Source organism: Heptranchias perlo, unplaced genomic scaffold (assembly GCF_035084215.1).
Source record: "Heptranchias perlo isolate sHepPer1 unplaced genomic scaffold, sHepPer1.hap1 HAP1_SCAFFOLD_52, whole genome shotgun sequence".
Classification (NCBI taxonomy): domain Eukaryota; kingdom Metazoa; phylum Chordata; class Chondrichthyes; order Hexanchiformes; family Hexanchidae; genus Heptranchias; species Heptranchias perlo.
This window is the reverse complement of record NW_027139537.1, coordinates 4,496,007-4,518,902: the sequence shown is the minus strand read 5'-3', so window position 1 is coordinate 4,518,902 and position 22,896 is coordinate 4,496,007. Positions and strand designations below refer to the sequence as shown.

At 45.5% G+C, this 22,896-nt stretch overlaps 1 protein-coding gene across 1 annotated transcript; it reads left to right on the top strand.

The window, feature by feature from the left end:
• Positions 1 to 15,404: 15,404 nt before the first annotated feature.
• Positions 15,405 to 18,476, top strand: LOC137314544 (probable G-protein coupled receptor 139; the record flags this gene model as incomplete). The annotated part of the gene is made up of 2 exons (XM_067979847.1): positions 15,405 to 15,474; positions 17,590 to 18,476. Coding segments are annotated over exons 1-2 (957 nt in total), but the record flags the coding sequence as incomplete, so codon positions are not given.
• Between the last annotated feature and the right edge of the window lie 4,420 nt (positions 18,477 to 22,896).

Genomic DNA, 22,896 nt, shown 5'->3' with positions numbered 1-22,896 from the left:
ATGTAATGGACAAATTTCCAGGCAGCACTATGAAGTAGCACAGTTTGCAAGGTGTAAAATCATAAACTCATCGGCAGTTTTTAAAAACTCTCCATCCAGGTGGAAATCGAACCAACAATCTTCTGAATTCTGGTCAGACACGTTCTCCATTGCTCCACTGGCCCAGGGTGTGGAGAGTAAGTCGGAGCTCACACTCTCACAGCGCTGCGGTATGAGCAGGTACCGAGTCAGTCTCGGTCATGCCCACGCGATTCCACGAGTCAGGGAGTGTCAAATGGCGTACGGTGAACAATCACCAAAGAGAGAGACCTTTGCTGCTTCCCTTCGATAGCTCAGTTGGTAGTGCAGAAAACTTGTAGAGATTAAAACTTGAAAGCAAAATCATTCTTAAATCGCTGGTTTAATTCCGGCTCAAAATAGTGGTTTTGCAGTAAACGGTATTGAGCTCAAGGCCGCTTTCTTTACTTTGCAGACTGCTCACTGCTTAAAATGTTGGCGCTTTTCCTTTCTCAAAACTGAAAGCTTTCCGTGTCTGTCTGAACACGGCTGATTTGCTCGAGCATTTGCCTCTGCTCACCAGCAGGCAGCGCCTTTGAGCAACAACACGTCAAACCGCACTAACTTTCAGGCAAAAAAAGACTTCTTTCAGTCAGTCGGACAGGTCTCTCGCTGCTCAGAGGAGTGCCTTTGTGCATCAATTCTTTGTATTTTCAAAATACACTTTATTTCATAAAATTTAAGGTTCAGTGTAAAAGTCGCAATTTCAATTCAAAACAATACAAAACAGATCGCACACACTATGATCCCATTATTTCAATAGAAAACACAGTACATATCATACAATACATTCTGTATAATAAAAGGTGGGATGGCTTCACACAGTAGCCATTTCCCATCGAGCCCTTGCATAGGCTGCACCGTGCCTCAGTGCGTCCTGCAGCACATTCTCCTGGACCTTGGAGTGTGCCAGTCGGCAACACTCGGTCGTGGTCAGCTCCTTCAGCTGGAAGAACAGCAGGTTTTTGGGCGGACCAAAGAGCCTCCTTCACCGAGTTGATGGTCTTCCAGCAGCAGTTGATATCTGTCTCGGTGTGCCTTCTGGGAAACTGCCCGTAGAGCACAGCGTCCTGTGTTACCGAGGTGTTGGAGATGAACTGGGACAGATAGCAACGCATCTCTCTCCACATATTCTGCGTGAAGGTCCAGTCCACCAGGAGACGGACAACGGTCTCGTCCCCATTGCAGCCTTGAAGGCAGCTCGAGGTGGTGCTGAGATTCCGTGTGTGTTGGAAGGACCGCACTGGGAAGGTCCTTCTCACCACCATCCAGCCCACATCCTGGTGCCTGTTGGTCAGTTGCAGCGACGAGATGTTCTGCCAAATGGCATCAACCGTCTGGTCGGGGAACTGCCCGAGTGGATCCACCCTCTCCTTTTCCTGCAGGACCCACAGAACGTTCCTCGGCGACCACTGTCTGACGGCCTTGTGGTTGAAGTGGTTCCTCCTCAGGAACTTCTCCACCTGGAACAGGTGGTGAGTGGAGGGGGGGAGCTGGGTCGGTCCAGCTGGACGTGGCGTTCCTGCTTCTGCTCGGCCAGACCCAGTTTTCTCAGTGTATTGGACAGGTAGAAGCTCAGCACGTAGAGACACTTGGTGTTTGCAGACCGGGGCACTACACACATCCGGAGGCAGCCACACGCAAAGGTGTCCATCAGGATCAGGGCAGCATTGGGGACGCTTCTGCCCCCTTTGTCTGGGGGGCTTGTACATGGTGTCCCTGTGGACACATTCTACCGTGGAACACCAGACAAAGTGGAAGATAGCTCGGATGACTGTGGTGACGGAGCTGTGGGGAATAGGCCAGACCTGGGCCACATAGAGAAACACCGCGAGTACCTCACACCTTATCACTAGGTTCTTGTTGGCTACGGAGAGAGAGCGTCCCCCCAACATACAAAGCTTCTGTTTGGCCTTGGCGACCCGCTCCTCCCATTTTTTGGTGGAGTCCTGGGCCCCCGAACCCGATCCCCAACAGCATCAGGTAGTCGGACCTGACGATGAAGGGGACAAAGGATCGGGTCTCCCACCTGCCATTGAACATGTCCTCACTCTTACTGCGGTTCACTCTGGACCGCAAGGCCAGCTCAAAGCGATCGCAGATGCCCATCAGTCTGTGAACCGACTGCTGATCGGAGCAAAAGACGGTGACGTCATCCATGTTCAGGGAGGTCTTAACCTGAGAGCCTCCACCTGGGATCGTCATCCCCCTGATACCTGTGTCCTTCCTGATGGACACGGAAAATGGCTCGACTCAACGCATGAACAAGACCGCAGAGAGAGGACAGCCCTGCCTGACTCCAGATTTAATTGGAAAACTCTCTGACTCCCGCCCATTGATATGGACTGCGCTATGGATGTCCACATAAAGCAGTCGGATACAATCGCGGATTCCCTCCCCAAACCCTATTTTGGAGACCGTGTCCATCATGTATGTGTGGGTTATTATGTCGATAGCCTTCTCCTGGTCCAGGCTGATCAGGCAGGTGTTCACCCCTCTGCCCTGCACGTAGGCGATCGCATCCCAGAGCAGCACAAGGATATCAGAGGTCGTCCTGCCGGGTAAAGTACAGGTCTGATCGGGGTGGTTCACCCACTCCAGAGCAGATTCGAGTCTGTTGGCGATGGCCTTCGACAGAATCTTGTAGTCAGCATTAGCAGGGAAATGTGTCGCAAATTTCTGATTTATTCCCTCTCCCCCTTCTGCTTTTAGATGAGGGTGATGATGCCTTTCCTCATGGACTCTGACATGCTGCCTGCCAGAAGCATACCCCCGTACACTTCAAGTAGGCCTGGGCCAATCCAGTCCCACAAAGCCGAGTACAAATCAACCGGTAAACCATCGCTCCCCGGAGTTCTACTCTTCTCGAAAGACTGGACGGCCTTTGTCAGCATCGTCCGAGTTCAGTCGCCGATCCATGCTCTCCAGCTCGCTGTCATCTAAGACCTCCGTGACAGAGGACAGGAAGGTTTGAGAGGCCGTGCTGTCTCTGGGCTTTGCGTCATACAGCCTGTCATAAAAGGACTTGCTGATCCTCAGTACGTCGGTCTGTGAAGACGTCCCCGAGCCCTCTTCCTCCTTCAGTCTGCTGATCACCAGAGGTCTCTCTGTGCAGCTTCTGGAAGAAGAAGCGCGAGCACTTTTCGCCCTGCCCCACGGAGCGGATTCTGTACCAAAAGGTGATCTTCGAGGCCTCGGAGGTGAAGAGTGAGACTTGCTGGTCCTTCACCTCTCTGAGTTCCTCCCCGACATCGATCCCCATCGACTGCAGCTGGAGCAGATCCTGCATGCTTTTCTGGAGCTGGGACAATTTCCTCTGTCTCTCTCTCGCCCCTTTAACTGTACGGTTCAAACCGTGCAATCACAGGTTGAGGCCCCTTTAACTGGAGAGATCAAACCGTGAGATCAGAGGATGAGGCCCCTTTAACTGGACGTTTCACACCGTGAGATCACAGGATGAAGCCTCTTTAACTGGACGGGTCACACCGTGAGATCAGAGGGTGAGGCCCCTTTCACTGGACGGGTGAAACCTTGAGATCTCAGGGTGAGTCCCCGTTAAGTGGACGGGTAACAAAGTGAGACCACAGTGTGAGACCCCTTTAACTGGACGGGTCACACCGTGAGATCTCAGGGTGAGACTGTTTTAACTGGATTGGTCACACCGTGAGATAAAATGTTGAGGCCTCTTTAACTTGACGGGTCACACCGTGAGATATCATGGTAAGGCGCTGTGATTACAGGTGGTATTTCCTCGCTCGACTAATTTAAATATGTGAGGTGGTGAGAGTGTTGGAGAAATGAAGGCTTGAGATGGCAGAAGCACAGGGTCTCAGCAGCAGTGGGACCAGGACTGTACTTTGTAACTGGTGCAGAGAAACAGCAGTGGGAACTGAAATCACAAAATCACAAGAGACTTAGAGGTCCATGTATATAGATCATTAAAATATGATGGACAGGTGCAGAAAATATTCTTAGAAGGCTAATGGAATGCTGGTCTTTATATCTAGAGGACTAGAATACGTGGGTAGAATTATGCTACAGCTATACAAAGTCCTATACACCTGGAGTACTGTGTTCAGTCCTGGGTACCACACCTTAGGAAGGACATATTGGCCTTGGGAGTGCAGAGCAGATTTACTGGAATGATCCATGTGAGAATCCCTGTGTGGTCAGTGTCCAGTAAAATATTAAAATGCCTATGTGGCAAAATAGCAGAATGCAAAATGGTTAGGAAAGGGTTAATAAGTTGATAGCTGAGGTTGGTGAAGGCCCCCTCCCCCCCTGCTGGGCCATATGTTTGCGTAGTCAGCAGGCCTGCATTGTCTTATCAATGTAGAGTCTTTGATGTATTTCAGGGTCTGGTCTGAGTGTCTCCATGCTGCGAGCTAATCAAGATTGGTAACACCTCAGCAAGACCAAAAGGCACATTCCCAGTGAGAAGAAAGGATGCATCCATCAGTGTCTGTCACTGCGGCATGATCAGGCCATGGGCTACCTGTGATTGGCTTGAAATTAGGTAACCTCGCATGGCCAGTCTATTTCCAGCTTATGATTGGTGTTGACTCTTGTGTTAACGATGTTCCAACCCCTATTGATCTGTATAAAGTTATGAATTTTTGTATATGTCTTTGTCTCCTTATTCTGGTAGAATCGTCCGGACTCCCTCAGGAGTCTGAATCGAAGCTACAGACTAAGACCTGCCATTAAAGTTGTGTTGAACTTTGAAGGTGTATTCGACTCAGTGTTTACTGAACCAGACTGAGGGGAAAAAAGAATCCAGTTCATCATTTGGTGGCCTGTACGGGGATCTCAACGGTCGTTCACCGAGAGTTCACGGAGTAAGAGGCGGATTTGTTTTGGACACGGAGGAATGAGAGAGCGCGCCCAATGCGAGTAAAACCTTTTTTTACCAATTCGGCTTTCCTAAATCTGTTAAGTCTGACGACGAATCGTCCAATCGCTAACACTCGTGTGGCGTCCTTACTAGATTCAGGTCAGTCTGGCGAATACACAGAAATAGCAGGAAGAGGTCAGTGGTTAAATATCACTAAGGGTCAGTAGAGGTACTGAGGGAATAACTTGTAAGCGGTAGGTCAGTGATCGAACTGTCTCTGAGGGTCAGTGATTAAAATTATCACTGAGAGTTAAAGTTCGAGTTCTTGGTAATTGGATATAAACCGGAACTTCGGGTCAGTGATCAAAATTATCGCTGAGAGTTAGAGTTCGAGTTCTTGGTAATTGGATATAAACCGGAACCTCGAGTCAGTGATTAAAAATCGCTGAGGATTAGGGTTCGAGTTCCTGGTGATTGGGTATAAACAGGAACTTCGAGTCCCTGGGGATTGGGTATGAACAGGAACTGATTGCTTGTGCTGATCGACTACAGAAGAAAGTGCCTGTCTCAAACGCGCAGCTTTAGACCGGTTGTTAACAGGGGAGATCCCCCACGCGAAGGTCAGGACCCTGAAGTGGGCGTAGAGACCAAAGGCACTTAGGATTGTGAGGCACACGGAGTCAGGTCCATCCTTGAATTCTGTTCGAATACGGTTGTATTAATTAGTTGACTAAGAGTAAAGGAAAACGGGACATAGAATGGGTAATTTTCTGGATGCAACTGCAGAACCGCGTAGTGCCGAACAGACTTTGTGTGAAAAATATCCGGACGAGGCAAAACAATTTAGACAATTGTCGGGCGGGTTGAATAAAAAACTGGGGAATGGTCAGTGGCCATTTGGAGGAACTAAAGACCTCGATACTGCCATAAAAGCACAGGAATTAATTTGGAAAAATAACGGAAGTAAAGCAACCAAATATTTAATTGCTTTATGGAGACAGTACTGTCAAGAACTGAAAGAAGCTTCGTTATTAGCAAGTTGGCAGGATATCGTGTTGAAGTTAGGGATAGGACTCACTGAAGGAGGAGTAGTCAAGTCCATAGAGGTCCTAAAAGGAGAATGTGCTCATGAAAAGCGCTCTAAAAAGAGGTCTGAAAAGACTTCGGGCGAGTCCAAAACAGTTGAGAAAAGGGGATCATGTAATCCAATGATTGGCCTTGCCTTGGCTGAGGGGGACGAGGATGAATTGGATGAGTGGAATTGTAGGTCCCGTGTAGCTCCCCAGGGTCCTAGTGCCCCTCCTGAGTAGAGTAATATCTATTCTTCAGTGCCTACGGGACCGACTGTTCAAACCCCTGTGATAATGCCTCAAATTGTCTCCCCGGTTGCTTCCCGTACCAGAAGTAAAACTAGGGAATTATTGGCTCCAACATTTGAATTCTCAGTCAGCCCACTTAGTTTAAGACAGCAGAGAGATCAGAGACTGGACAGTCAGGGACTTAGAGACGCAGACACTGAAGAGTCAGGAGACGACTTGCCATCACTAAATTTAGAACGTACTACTGAGACACTAGCTAGGTATGAGCCGACCCCTCGTCAGTTACCAATGAGGCCGATGCCTAATCCCGCTTTTGATCCAAACCCAGCCAACGCTGGAGTAGCCGGCAACTCCCGAACGATAGATGTGTACCGTCCATGGAAAACCAACGAGATAATGGCCATTTTAACCGGGGTGCCGGATAGGAGAAAGTCACCTACCGCATTTATAGAATTCCTTAAGACTACCGTTTCCGTCTATAATGCAGAAACAAGGGTCTGCGCTAGTCCAGTATGTGGATGATCTGTTGATTGCCAGCCCTGATGAGCAGAGTAACCGAAAAGACATTGCCCAATTGCAAAATCACTTATCCTCGCTCGGGTACATAGTATCCCAGTCGAAAGTACTGGTGGGCCAACAGAGGGTTAAGTTTCTTGGAGTCATGCTCTCAGCAACCGAGCGGAGCCTAGAAAGAAGCAGAATTGAACCAATCTGTCAATTCCCTGTACCTCGCACTGCAAAGGAGGTACGGCAGTGGATGGGAATGGTAAACTATTGCAGACAGTGGATCCCTAATATTGCCTTGGACACTAAATTATTAACGCCATATACCAGCAAAGAGGGTGAATTTCAACTAGATTCTGACACGTTGGGAGCATTTGAGAGATTAAAGGAAGCTTTGTCACAAGCACCCGCATTGGGGAGACCCCTGTGTGACAGACCCTTTCAGTTGTACTGTACTATCCTCGCTGATTGCTCGACTGCTGTTTTGACTCAAAGACATGGAGACAAGCATAGACCGGTAGCGTACTACTCTTCGAAGTTAGACCCGGTAGCGCAAGGACATCCAGTTTGTACTCAGATTTTAACGGCCATTTACAATAGCCTGCAGTCAGCTGCTAATCTGACTTTACAACAGGACATCACTGTATACAGTTCACACTCGGTAACTGCATTGTTAAGACAGCTGCAGACTCAACATCTTACCATGGCCCGACAAAATAAGTATGAGGTATATCTGCTGAATAATCCTAAGCTGCAATTTAAACATTGTACTACTATCAACCCAGCATGTTTTCTCACAGAGCCACCCATGGAACAGACTGATCCAGGACATGATTGTTTATCTTTAATTATGGAAGACACTTCTGTCAGAGACGATCTATCTGATGTCCCAATAAAGGATCCGGACATAACTATGTATGTAGATGGGAGTGCCTCTATTGTTTCCTTTGGAGAGAAACTTTCTGGATATGCAATAGTAGACCGGGATGGTAAAACTGTCGAATCTGCTGCTTTTGAGTTTCCATATTCTGCCCAACAAGCGGAGCTGTTTGCACTGATAAGAGCTTGTGTCCTCGGAAAAGACCAAAGGGTTAATGTGTATACAGATTCAAGATACGCTTTCGGGGTAATTCACGATTTTGGACAGTTATTGAAAAACAAAGGGTTTTTGACTTCTGTAGGTACGCAGATTTCGCATCAGAAGTTAGTCTCCGATTTGTTACAAGCCGTTATGCTACCAAGACAGATCTCAGTTACAAAATGCTCAGCCCACACGACAGGACAGACCCCAGTAGATATAGGGAATAGATATGCTGATCAGAAAGCTAAGGAATCGTCGCAGACACAGAGGGTGGTTGTCCCGAGAATGATGAATCACACTAAAAGCTCAAACAAAAGCAAGTCCCCCTCTGAAAAGCCAATGCCAACCATCCAAGACGTCATTAAATTACAGGAGGACGCTCCTGACTGTGATAAACAATTGTGGGAACAACTTGGTTGCACTTATGACTGTGTATCTAAATTATGGGTTACCCCTGTGGGGCAGACCTGTATGTCAGATGAATTAGCAGTATGGGTTATTGAATGTGTACACTTTGCAACTCATTGTGGTGCCAAAGCTGTTAGTGGTACGCTGCTGGCCACTTGGTGGCATCCTAGGTTGCAAGCCCTAGCCCAGAGTATTAGCAGTCGCTGTCTCATTTGTCAACAATACAACCCTGGGAAGGGAGTGCCTTGCGAATGGGGAAAGACCCCTTTGCCGGAAGGTCCCTTTGAGACCCTCCAGATGGACTACATTGAGTTGGAAAGATGTCAGGGTTATAAATATGTCCTAGTTATTGTTGATGTATTTAGTAAATGGATAGAGGCCTATCCGACAACAGATAACAAAGCCTCCACTTTTGTAAAAGTTCTCATGAAAGAGATCATCCCTAGATACGGAATCCCAAATCAATTGAGTTCAGATAACGGCGCTCATTTTTTGGGTCAGGTGAACAAGGAATTCTGCATCGAAATGGGCATCAAACAACAGTTACACTGTGCCTACAGGCCACAGGCCGCTGGGTTGGTCGAACGAGCTAATCAGACTTTGAAAATAAACTGGCTAAACTGCAGGCAGAGACTGCTACTACTTGGCTCAAACTTCTTCCTGTAGCCTTATTTCAAATACGTACTACTCCGGCTGGGGTAGCACGGTTCAGTCCTGCTGAAATCATATATGGTAGACCCCGCAAGACCCCGTGGAATCAAAACGTTCCGAAAACTGTCCACTTTCACCACATGACGACAGAAATTACTAACTATATTTTGTCATTAACTAAGGCATTGAGAAGCCTCCACTCTCGGGTACGAGCAGCCTACGTCGAACTTCCTCCTATAGCCAGTCCATCTAAAATCGAACCGAGAACGTACGTGTTAATCAGGAATTGGACAAGGAAAGGACTGGAACCTCGTTGGGAGGGGCCCTATCAGATTCTACTCACCACCCCTACCGCTGTGAAGGTAGAGGGGAAGAGTGCTTGGGTTCACCTCCACCACTGTAAAACTATCAGTCCCACGTCTCAAACTTAAAATGCTAACTTTTCTTTTCTTCTAAGAAATCTTCCCTATATAGGTATCGTGACCAGTTATGAAAGTCTTCCCTTGGATCTTCTGCCTTGAACTCTTGCTGACCCTGGGAGTAACCAAAGAGAGGACATGTCGACGGGACCAGCCTAAGCCCATACACCATCTGTGCAAAGGAGACGTACTTCGATGCAATGATAATGACCCAGACGGATTCGGAAGGTGGAACATCACCCGGACAGACGGATGTGCCGGGCTCCTGAGGCAGCCCCACCGCTCGATAGAGTTAGGAATATCGCATGGAGGAATACCTTGTTATTGGGCTGAGTGCAAATATGATTATGTTTGTAAACATGAAGGGGAAAAGACCCCTGAGTTGTGTAAACAAGAGAGAGATACACAGTGGTACGATCGGTACCTGAGATTTAACCAAGGGAAAAAGCGTAATGGGTTAGCCCCCATAGAGATTTTTAACTATCCAAGATTAGAGGGTTCTCTGCTACAGAGACGTAAGAGAGATCTCCAACTCCAAAAGCGCGAACTGCACGTTAACACCTTCCTGTACATGAGTTATGTGTATGCCAAACGGCAGGGTGTCTCTAGCTGTTGGGTGTGTTCCCACATTCCAATCCATTCCAAGGGAGGTATCCCTTTAAAGCCGATGCCCTTTATGTCCCATGAATCTGCGGAATGGGTCATTAGACGAAACAATTCGGGAAATGCGATAGGAACCCCGGAAACAATAGAATGGGCATCAGCGGGGTATAGTCTTAATGTGTTTAGAGGATGGTACCAGCCTAATTAAAATCGAACCCATAAGCCCCCGTTCCTGCTAATGACTAACACGTCTAGACCAAACGGGACGGTATGCTGGAATAAGAATGCCCCAAATAATGGCCCTTTTATGGGACATAGTGATTGTAGCGCCACCCACTATTGGCTACCGCCCATAGTCAACCTGACTACCCAGGCCATGTTCCAGGGCCAGTGGGCCCCAACGCTTAATAAAACCAGTGGGTTGCCGTGTAATCACCTTGACTCTCGGCCTCTTATATATATGGCTAAAGAGGGAAATTTAACTGCATATAATGGTACGTATTTCATATGCGGCCATAAGGCATACCCATGGTTGCCTCAGAATTGGATTGGGTCCTGCTATTTAGGATATGTAGTACCCCATGTTCATCACTTGCCTTCCCCAGCGGATCATCACCAGGATAGGCCTAAAAGGGGAATTACAGAAACGGAGCGATATTTCGCTATTTTGTTTCCCGGGTATGGGGTAGCCAGGACAATCAAGGAAATTCGGCAGGTGGCTTCGATATTAGAGGAAGTAGCCAATGACACCGAAGTAGAACTGAAGAATGTTAATGCAGAAATGATAGCCATTCGGACAGTGGCTTTGCAGAATCGTATGGCTCTAGACTATCTGTTCGCCGCAAAAGGGGGAACGTGTGCACGGATTGGATCAGAATGCTGCACCTGCATACCAGATAACTCGGAAAATATAACTAATCTGGCTGAGCATATACAGAAAGCTGTAACAAAATTACACCAAACCTCAGGAGAAGGTTGGTTAGACTGGCTTCTCAGTGGCTCATGGGGATCGTATTTGATGCACGGACTAATTAATCTAATTGTAGCAATATTTACTTTTGGCCTGATCGTTGCTTACGTCAAAATTTGCTGTCAGGTAGCAATGGAACAAATTCGAGTATGAGACTCTGCTCAGGCAGAACTGCTGAGTGAGCGAAAATTAGTTATCATGGAATGATAAAAGGGGGGGATGAGAATTTATACGTAGTGCCCATTTAATGAAATGCCTTTGTAGTCAGTTTTCAGTAAAGTGTTAAAATGCCTACGTGGCAAAGGAGCAGAATGCAAAATGGTTAGGAAAGGGTTAATTAGTTAGTAACTGAGATTGGTACAGGTGGCCCCCCTGCTAGGCCATATGTTGCGTAGTCAGCAGGCCTGCATTATCTTATCAATGTAGAAGTCTTTGATGTGTTTCAGGGACTGGTCTGAGTGTCTCCATGTTGCGAGCTAATCAAGATTGGTCACAGCTTAGCAAGACCAAAAGGACATTCCTAGTGAGAAGAACAGGATACATCCATCAGTGTCTGTCACTGCGGCATGATCAGGCCATGGGATACCTGGGATTGGCTTGAAATCATGTAACCTCTCATGGCCAACCTATGCCCAGCTTATTATTGGTGCTGACCCTTGTGTTAACAATGTTCCAACCCCTATTGATCTGTATAAAGGTATGGATTGTTGTATATATCTTTGTTTTCATATTCTGTTAGGTTCGTCCGGACTCCCTCAGGAGTCTGAATCGAAGCTACAGACTGAGTCCTGCTATTAAACTTGTGTTGAACTTTAAAGGTGTATTCGACTCAATGTTTCCTGCAACAGACTGAGGGGTAAAGAATCCGGTTCGTCAAAGTGAATGGGCAAGAAGGTGGCAGATGGAGTATAATGTGAGGAAATGTGAGGTTATTCACTTTGGTAGAAAGAATAGAAAAACGGAATATGTTTTCATTGGTGAGAAACGATTAAATGTTGGTGTTCAGAGAGATTTGGTGGACCTCCGCCACAAAACAGAAAGTTAACATACAGGTACAGCAAGCAATTAGGAAGGCAAATGGTATGTCGGCATTTATTGCAAGGGGGTTGGAGTACAAGAGTCAGGAAGTTTTGCGATAATTGTACAGGGATTTGGTGAGACCACACCTGGAGTACTGTGTACAGTTTTGGTCTCCTATCTGAAGAAGGATATACTTGCCTTCGGGGCAGCGCAACGAATTTTAACTAGATTGATTCCTGGGAAGAGAGGGCTGTCATATGAGGAGAGATTGAGAAGAACAGGCACGTATTCTCTAGATTAGAAGAATGAGAGGTGATCTAATTGAAACTCATATCATTCTTAGAGGGCTTGACAGGGTAGATGCAGAGAGTCTGTTTCTCCTGGCTGGAGAGTCCAGAACCTTGGGTCATAGTCTCAGGATAAATGTTGGGCGATTTCGGACTGAGATGAGGAGGAATTTCTTCACTCAGAGGTTTGTGAATGTTTGGAATTCTCTACCCCAGACGACTGTGGATGCTGAATCGTTTAGCATATTCAAGGCTGAGATCGATGAACATTTGGACTCTAAAGGAATCACGGGATATGTGGATCGGCCGTGAAAGTGGAGTTGAGTTCGAAGATCAGCTGTGATCTGATTGAATGGCAGAGCAGGCCCGAGGGGCCGTATGGCCGACACCTGCTCCTTATTCCTCACGTTCTTATGACCATTCGACAGCACAGTGCTCCCTCAGTACTGACCCTCCGACAGCACAGTGTCCACTCAGTACTGACCCTTCGACAGCACTGCGCTCCCTCAGTGTCAGCCTGGATTATGTGTTCAGGCTTCTGGAGTGGGACTTGAACTCATAACCTTCTGAGTCACAGGTGAGAGTTGTACCACTGAGCAAAGGTTGATGCCTGAAACGGGGAGAGGGAGATAGAGGGGCTTACGGAGATCACACTGGAGCGTGGATATGGCTGAAGGCACAGCTGTCAAAAGTAGGAAAAAATGGACTGTGGATGCACAAGTTGCCAGAAGTGGAGGACCGGAGTGGTGAGCGACTCACCAATCAAAACGCCGGGGGTGGGATGGAATCCGTGGCTCGGACTTCCCAATTTTTAATTGAAGGAGATTGTGTCTAATCTAAAACAGAATGTGTGTCTGACAAATACAAAAACATTGGAGTCATAGAATCATAGAAAGGTTACTGCACATAAGGAGGCCATTCGGTCCATCGAGCATGTGCCTGCTCTATGCAAGAGCAATCCAGCTGGTTCGACTCCTCCGCTCTTTCTCCGTTGTCCTGCAATTGTTTCCTTTCAAGTACTTATCCAGTTCCCTTTTGAAGGCCATGATTGAATCTGCTTCCGCCACCCTCTCGGGCAGTGTATTCCAGATCCTAACCACTCGCTGTGTAAAAACGTTTTTACTCGTGTCATCTTTGGTTCTTTTGCCAATCTCCTTAAATTGATGTCCTCTGATTCTTGAACCTTCCGCCAATGGGAACAGTTTCTGTCTATCTAAGCTCTATCTAGACCCTTCATGATTTTGAACAACTTTCTCAAATCTCCTCTCAACATTCTCTGCTCCAAGGAGAATAACCCCAGCTTCTCCAATCTATTCACGTAACTAAAGTACCTCATCCCGGGAATCATTCTAGTAAATTTCTTTTGCACCTTCTCGAAGGCATTCACATTTTTCCTGAAGTGCCGTGCCCAGAACTGGACACAATACTCTAATTGTGGCCGAATCAGTGTTTTATAAAGGTTCATCATGACATCCTTGCTTTTGTGCTGTTTGCCTCTATTTATAAAGCCCACGATCCCGTATGATTTTTTAACTCCTTTCTCAACCTGCCTTGCCAGCTTCAACGATTTGTGCACATATAATCCCAGATCTCTCTGTTCATGCACGAAGGGTCAAGAGAGGCGGTGGTTTTGTCAGCGTCCATCTGAAAGCTGGTCCGTGTCTACGGTATGTGTCGCCAAAGGGCAGCATGTAGATGAGGAAGAGGAGGGAGCCAAGGATTGAACCTTTAGAAACATCAGAGATAACGGTGATAGGGTGGGAAGAGAAGCTTCTCCTGGCTCTGATCAGATAGATGAGTGGAACCAAGTGAGGGGAGTCCAGGAAAAAGAGGCCAAAACTGATGAATGAGGAGGCCATTGATGGGTTTGCTGCAGGTATGGAGATGGGAAGGGGTGGGCCATGGAGGGATTTAAACCCAAGGATGAGAACTTTAAATTTAAGTGATATGGAACTGGGAGCCAGTGAGGGTCAGTGAGGCCAGCAGGACCTAGTGCTGGTTGGACACGGACAACAGAGTGTTGGACGAGCTCACGTTTATGGAAGGTGGAGGTTGGGTGTCCAGCCAGGAGTGCATTGGAGGAATGGAGCCTGGAGGGGACAGAGGCATTGATGAGGGTTTCAATGGAAATGGGCTGAGGAAGGAATGGATGCGGGTGAGGGAATCACGGGGCCTTTGTGATGGAGGTCAAATTGGGTCATGAGCTCAGCTCGGTGTTACACGTGGCCAGTTTTACTGGAGCCGTAAACCGATGTAGAATAAACGGGTAAATATCTGCAGTAAAATAGTGGAGAGAGGAATGTCAATGGGACACGTTCAGTGTCCGTCCCCTAATATCACCCACAGTCATTTCTAGGCTGCAATCCTCAACCTGCCCTTTAACTGTCCTCGTGTCAGAGACTCACAATTTATATTTTAACTGGGAAACTGCAGGAACAGAGTGAAACGGTCCTGCTTTTTTTATTCGTTCATGGGATGTGGGCGTCGCTGGCGAGGCCACCATTTATTGCCCATCCCTAATTGCCCTTGAGAAGGTGGTGGTGAGCCGCTTTCTTGAACCGCTGCAGTCCATTTGGTGAAGGTTCTCCCACAGTGCTGTTCGGAAGGGATTTCCAGGATATTGACCCAGCGACGATGAAGGAACGGCGATATATTTCCAAGTCGGGATGGTGTGTGACTTGGAGGGGAACGTGCAGGTGGTGTTGTTCCCATGTGCCTGCTGCTCTTGTCCGTCTAGGTGGCAGAGGTCGTGGGTTTGGGAGGTGCTGTCGAAGAAGCCTTGGCGAGTTGCTGCAGTGCATCCTGTGCATGGTACACACTGCAGCCACAGCTTGCGTCCCTGGATTCAGTCTACAGTGTGGAGAATCGGTAATATTCACAAATGAATCACCAGGAGTGAACATGGTCAATACAATTGTATAACAACTGTAAATGAAGCCGCTCATTATTATTGGATCGATCCGGTATGAGAACAGATTTCAACTTTATTCCTGAGAGAGGTCTGATTAAGATAATGTCCTGTTTTTTGAGATGTTCGTATTATATCCACCACATTATTTACATCATAGTCAAAGCTGCTGATGTAATATGTTTGTTCAAGGCACTGTAACTAATAGCAATGGTCAGGAGTATAACCGTGTCAGTGGAGACTTATCCCCTGTATAAATCAGGGCTTGTTGGAATGGATCAGCTCAGAGTGCCTGCCGGAGTTGTGGTTTCCTGGCCAAGAGAAGTCAGTGCTTCTCACAGAAATGGGATATCCAGTAATATTTCAGATAGAAGACATTTATTATCCTGTTCTTTCAGCGGTTGGAGTTCCAGGTAAGCCGTTATCTCAGCTGTTAATGGTGTAAATCAGCGTTCACTCTGCTGCTGTACTTGGCATATGATTTTTTTCTACCACCGCGTTTAACACAGTCACCTGTTCTGTTCTATCGGTTGGATGATGGAATGTGTTCAGTCTCTGCTCTTTCGGTCTTGTAGGAGTTGAATTATATCCATAATGACCCTTTTATATCCAACCCTGGCATTGTTACTGGATTATTCTCTGCACTGAATGTATTGGAATCAGGTGTTTGCGCGAAGAGCTGGTATCAGACCATCAGGAGCTGTTAACAGTTTCATGTTGTGGAACTAACCTGTCCTGGAATATCTTTTCATCAATGTATTTTCAGTGATTGATAATGAGACATCTCACGGTCTCAGTGTTACAAGGAGGCAGGGGAGTGTCCTCCCTCCTCAATAACATGCTTCAGTTTAACTGGGATTTCAATGTATTTATTGGTGATCACTGTTATGAAATATTATTTCATTATGTGTGTATCTGACGCCTCTTCAGATGTCTGGTTACTGAACTGAGTTCACTGCTGACTCTTTCACATCTCCTTCTCTGCTTCACTGTGGATGAATTCACTGACTGTCACTGGACTTCACTGTAAAATGAACTGTTTTTATGTTATGCTGTCTCAATTTACACCGTGTCTGTTGGAATCAAGAACCATTCTATTTATCTGCAGATTATAAGTGTGACTTTAGCGTTTTGTTAATTGAACAATCCCGCCATCTATCACTTTACTTTATAATTACAGGAGAAGGAAACTCAATTATTGTGAGATCTCCCTGGGAGAGGCATTCGATTCGGTTTACTCCATGATTTGCAGATGACGTGAACAATGTCGGTGAAGAGGTGGAGAATTGAATGATCGGTAGAAACATTCTACAGAGGTTTCACTATTTAACAAACGAACACTGAGAATAGGATCGGTGAAACACGGGGCTGGTGAACAGAATGCAGGCACAGGATGATAGGATTTAATCGGATATGGAAATGGACTTGTGAAAGAGAGTAGAGTGAGTGATTGAGAGGGCGACTGAAAGGGAAAGCAAGAGGCTGTGGTGTGAATAATTCATCAGAATGAACTGCTGAAACTTCCAGTACAATTAAACATTGAAAATATTATTTGAAAGTTTTATTACGTTTTGGTCAGATTGGGTGAGTTTTTATTGTGGGACTCGCTCCTCATGTTTATATCCCTGTCAGGTCCTCAGTCTGTTTTTTGTGAATGTTCCTTGTTTTCCAACTTAACACTAAATATAATTAAAATTTACATCAAGAATAAAATCAGTGACTTATTGATCGTGATGAATTATTCATATACTGTATTTTTAAAGCTGGTCTGAATTCAATAAACAACGAGGTTGATATAATTAATACCCAACACAGCTTCACTGACACCAACAACCAGATAAATGAACTGTTGAATGTATTAGTTGGATTGTGTTAGTGGGGCCTATAGATTAGATTTCATCTCACACTCTGCTGCAGTCTCTCCCTCTGAAACCCAGCCTCACCTCGCATTGCATTGAATCCTCTGTTTCCTCATCCCTTCCTTCAGTTTATCCAAATTTCCAAATTATCTGCTCCTGACTCCCCTCCAGCTCCGAGATGTCCTTTTCCTTGTCTCCCTCCCAATCGCACTCACTGGGATGGTCTTTAGCCGCCTTACTGCCAGCCCCGGTGGGATCCCTTAAGCCAGAGCAAAAAAACAGCTTCACCCCCCCCAGCCCCGTCCCCTCACATTGCCGACCTTTCCCTCTCTTTCCTCTCCGTCTGGAGCCATAATCTACTTTAAACCGCTGGATTACCGGTGTGTAAAATCCCTTCTCCCTTCCCCACCAGCACTGTGCCCTCACTCAGCCCTTCCAGTGGATCCGGTGCTCACTTTATTCACTTTCTGTATCCAACTCCCAATCCATTATTGATCATTGTGTTTAAAAACATCTCTCTGCCCGAAAGCGCTGCCCAGGTCAATGAATCATTTTCCACCCTTCGATGCAGCAACACAGCTGGAAATTTCACTCCGGATCCTCTCAAACTGCTTCTTTGGCTCCAGGTCTGATCAGTAATTTCTCTGATTCCTTTTCTCTCTCTTACAGTTAACTTGGTGGCGATTGTGATCCTGTCCCGAGGAAAGTGCGGTCTCTCCAAATGTATCAGTCGCTACCTGCTGGGAATGGCAGTGGCCGATCTCCTGGTCGTTATCATTGGTGTGATATTGAATTGGATTGGTATGATTTATTTCAGAGATTCATTCCTGCTCATTACTCCCGTGTGTAGTTTTATTATCTTTTTGAGTGAAGCAGCCACGGGGGTTTCTGTCTGGTTCACAGTCGCTTTCACCTTTGATCGATTTGTGGCCATTTGTTGTGAGAAGCTGAAAACTAAATATTGCACCGAGAGAACGGCGGCTGTGGTTCTGGGAACAGTGAGTGTGCTGGGCTGTTTACAGAGTGTCCCCTGGTATTTTGCATATGAACCTGGTGATATTATTGATCATGTTCCCTGGTTTTGTGTGATTAAATCGAGCTTTCGTACTTCTCCCGCATGGTCCGCATTTGAGATGTTTCACCTTATTTTAACACCTTGTGTACCGTTCTGTCTGATTTTGCTGCTCAATGTTCTGACGGTCAGGCGTATTTTAGTGTCCAGTCGAGTCCGCAGGGGACTCCGGGGCCGCAGCAATGGAGAGAATCAGAGTGATCCAGAGATGGAGAACCGAAAGAAATCCATCATTTTACTCTTCAGTATATCGGGCAGTTTTATACTGTTGTGGCTGACAAAGGTTGTGTTTTTAATTTATCTGCGAATTGCAGACATTCGGTATTTTCACTCCTACACTGATCCTGTTTTTCTCACAGAACACACAGCAAAGATGCTGCAGCTTCTCAGTTCCTGCACAAACACGTGTATTTATGTCCTGACCCAGACTAAATTTAGAGAGGAGCTGAAGAACGCGGTGAAATACCCACTCAATCTAATTGTTAAATTAATGAAATCATAGAAAGAGCTGAAGGGTTTCAAGCACTAGAACTAAGTCCCATTTCATACTCCATCCCCTACACTTCCCGGGGGACGGAAAGTACATTTTATTTTGCAGCACAGAACCATTAAATGATCTGAAATATGCTTCTGATATTATATTTTGTTGATAATCTGAACTTTTGAGGCAGGGTTTATTCTGCACGCGACACATGCATTTTTGCTCGATATGACGGCACGAGAGATCTCAGCTGTACTTCAAATAAATGTCCGTCCAGCAAAATTTGCAAAGCTGGGAATCAAATTAACTGCTGCGGGCCAGATCAGAATGGGGGCACTCCACATAAATGAAGAGGGAAAGAGATGGGGAGAGAGTGAGGGAGAGAGTAAAAGACAGAGAGATGGGGAAAGAGGGATAGGGAGAGAGACTGAGACACGGAGAGATACAGAGAGGGAAAGAGAGGGGGGAGAGTGAGTGACATAGAGACAGAGAGAAACACACAGGGATAAGGAGTGAGAGAGAGACTGGGATAGTGATTTCGAGACAGAGAGAAACAGAGAGAAAGAGAGGGAGATAGTGGTACAGCGACAAAGAGAAAGTGAGAAAGACAGAGAGAGAGAGACAGAGAGACAGAGGGAGGGAGAGAGAGAGTAACAGAGAGACAGAGGGAAAGAGGGAGGCGGAGAGAGGAGGGGACAGTGAGGAAAAAAAAAACACAGGGAAAAAGAAGTATAATGATTAATATATAATGAGAGACCAAGCAGACATTGATGGGACGAGATAGAGAGAGACTGACAAAGAATTACAAAGTGATGGAAGTAGAAGTGGAAATAACAAGACAGAAAAACAGACAGAAAATAAACAGAGACAAACGATATAAACAGAGAACAGACACAATGAAAGACGGACAAACATATAAAGAGATAGGAGGGTGGAGACAGGAGTGAGAATAGAACACAGAAATAACCAAACAAACTTTGTAATCAGCCTGGAGAGTGTGAGAGTGCTGACCAGCAGAAGAACAGCAGATGAAGCAGGCCAGACAGTTCATGTTTGTTCTGGGGTAACACTCTTGTGGATTTAACGTGTGATATTTCTCAAGGTGAAGCCTGGAGGCTGCACAATAAAGTCACTCAGTCTTGTGTCCCTGACCCTGACAATTGCAGCTGCTCTGTGTAGTAAGCATTCATCTGATAAACGAAAGCCTGAGACTAAATCGGCTTCAGCATGTCTGAAGGAAAAGGACGGTTAAAAGGTGGAAAGCCTGTTAAAAGGACTGTTAATGACACTTCGTGAATGACCACACGGCAGGGGATACAAGCAATATCCATAGCAATAAGTAAGATTCAAGGAGGGCTAGAGGTGGTTTGAAAATCTGCCGCCTTAACTTAGTTACGTTGTGGACACTGAGAGAAAACAAGTGAAGTGTCAATCAATCGTGGGTTGTATTTGTCAGAACCTGTTGTTGATAAGACACCGTCCCAGAGGTGTGATTCTGTGTTAATAAGGTCTTTAGATCGTGGCAGAAGTTGAGTGGGGAGAGACACAGATCCAACATGACTACTCCAACCTCAGCTTTCGCTTCCTCGCAGCACCTGGAATCTTCCTGACTGCTCGCTACCTCCCGGCTTGATGCCTCGATGTACGTTTACAGATTGCCTGTGAAGCACATGAACTGGCTACAAGAGAAATTCACGCTACACTACAAAAGTATTTATCACAATCTCGACAGGGTCCCGCAGCACTCTCCTGATCTGTTACTGTTACAAATACTGTTATTGTTTCAGATTAAAGAAAAATATGAATAATGGAGAAATTCACCAAATCCCAGATCAGAACTACATTGAGATTGAGTCCAATTTTATTCTGATTTATTTAATAGAAGTTAGATTGGCATTCTCTACACAATTGTAGGAATAACCAAATGTTAATCCATTTTTTCCGCAGAAGTTCACATTTTGGTGTTTAGTTCCCTCACTGCAACGCTGTCTTTGTGTTAAACACCAGCTAGTGCCAGTCTCACTCAGTTTGTATCTTTAACTATAGATCAACAGTGGTTTAACAGGAAAGGAAATGAACCCTCTCCGTGTCTCTCACCACAACAAGCTCCGCCTTGCCCCTCAATAAGATGGCTGCCTTCCTGGTGGCCATTTTGTTTCAGGCTAAGAGCAGCCATTTTGATTAAGCTGCATGGCTGTCTTGCCCCTCTGCAAGATGGCTAACTTATTGCCTGCCATTTTGTTCAAGATCAGGGCTCTGCACTTTGCAGAACAATTAATGCATTGTCAAATATAAATAAAAAGTGCAAACTAATTTGTTGCGTTTACTTAAAATGTTTAATCATCTGTAAATTGCTATGAACCATCATAAATACCTTTATTATTTTCTTAATCTGTAACGTGTACATTTGTGTTTTGTTCGTGTAGAAGATGAGACAATTTTGCATGTTGATGAACATCACAATTTAATAGCATAATAACAGCTGGAACGTAGACAGTTTTTCTACAAACTAGCTATAATTTTACACAAACCCTTTGATGCTTCATTAAATTGGATTAACCTGACTCCTTCTCCCTACTTTGCCTTCCTCTGCGGAATCCAAAAGACCTAAACTAAATCACGTGTCGCCTCTATCACACAAAATCCATTCTCATAATACATTAATACTGACTTTTTTATTCTTAACCTATTTTTCTTATTATATTATGCACAATGCTACACATGGGTACAGAGGTTTAAATATAAAATAAACCTCCCCAGGAAGGAGGGAGAGGAAACATGGAGAGACGCTCTGAAACCAGGGAATAAACAAAAAAAAGATATCAAACACCAAAGGCAGGGAAAAAGAAATAACATTTGGAGAGAGACTGAAACTGACCATGGACACTTCAGGAGAGAGACTGGGAATAAGGCACAGAGAGGGAATGAAATTACGAATGAACAGAGATTAATATGTACATCACCTCAGGAAGAAGAGAGTGAATAAAGGATCAGAGACTGGGAATCAGCAAAGATTTAAATCTAAAATGACTTCTAGGGGAGCACAAGGAAAACACGGAGATCGGGTCTGAAAGTGGGAATACAGATTTAAACAGGAAAATCATGATAGCAGGTGGTGAGGGAAAACATGCAGAAAGGGACAAATACTGGGAATAAACAAGGACTTCAAAATTAAACTCTCCTCAGGGAGCAAATGTGGAATATTAGGGTGCAGGGGACAGCAAGTGGAGATTAAAAGAGAATTATATATAAATATCACCCTGAAAGGGAGAACATAAGAACATAAGAATTTGGGGACATAAAATGAGCAAGGTCCATCCAGTGTGATACAATGCTAATGGAGTTGGTGATTAATCACAGCAATCGATCTCCATCAATGGGAACATTGTGACATATTGTGATATTGTAAAATGTGTGAGAGTGAATCGACAGTCCCTTTTACATCTTTCCAATTTTCATTTCATTGAATTCAATAGAAATAAAAATGGGGAGAGAGGTAAAACCGGCTGCTTATTCGCTATCACCCGTTTTACACTATCGCACGAAGTCCTAATCTACCCCAATGAGTCTAAATTAACAACAAGAGCCTCAAAGGTAATAATCTCTGGATTACTACCTGAGCCACGGACAATTTGGGACACAGTCAAGAAGATCACAGAATTAAGTGCGTGGCTCAAAGAGTGGTGTGGGAGACAGGGGTTTCGATTCATAGGGCACTGACATCAGTACTGAGAAAAGAGGGAGCTGTTCCGTTGGGACGGGCTCCATTTAAACAGGACTGGGACCAGTGTGCTCGCGAATTGAATAAGCAGGGCGGTAGATAGGGCTTTAAACTAAAAAGAGAGGGGGAAGGTTCGAGTTAGGTTACATTTATAAACCTAAAGGCCAGAGAGCAGTGTAGCGGTTTGGGTAAAGCTAAGCAGAGTGTGTGAGGAAGGGACAGAGAGTGTAACGGGAATTGTACCTCAGTGAATAAGGTCAAATCAGGGGAAAATAGCAAGAAGTTAAAATTAAAGGCTCTTTATCTGAATATATGAAGCATTCAGAACAAGATAGACGAATTAATGGCATAAATAGAGATAAATAGGTTTGATCTAGTAACATGGAAACAGAGAAAATAGGAGAAGGAGTAGGCCATTCGGCCCTTCGAGCCTGCTCCGCCATTCAATATGATCACAGCTGATCCTCTATTTCAATACCATATTCCCGCTCTCTCTCCTACTCCATGATATTTTTTGTATCTGGAAATCTATCCAGCCCCTTCTTAAATATATTCAGTTACTTGGCATTCATAGCCTTCTGTGGTCGAGAGTTCCATTGGTTCACCACCCGCTGAGTGAAGAAATTTCTCCTCATCTCAGTCCAGAATGTCCTTCCCCGTATCCTGAGACTGTGACCCCTCGTTCTGGACTCCCCAGCCAGG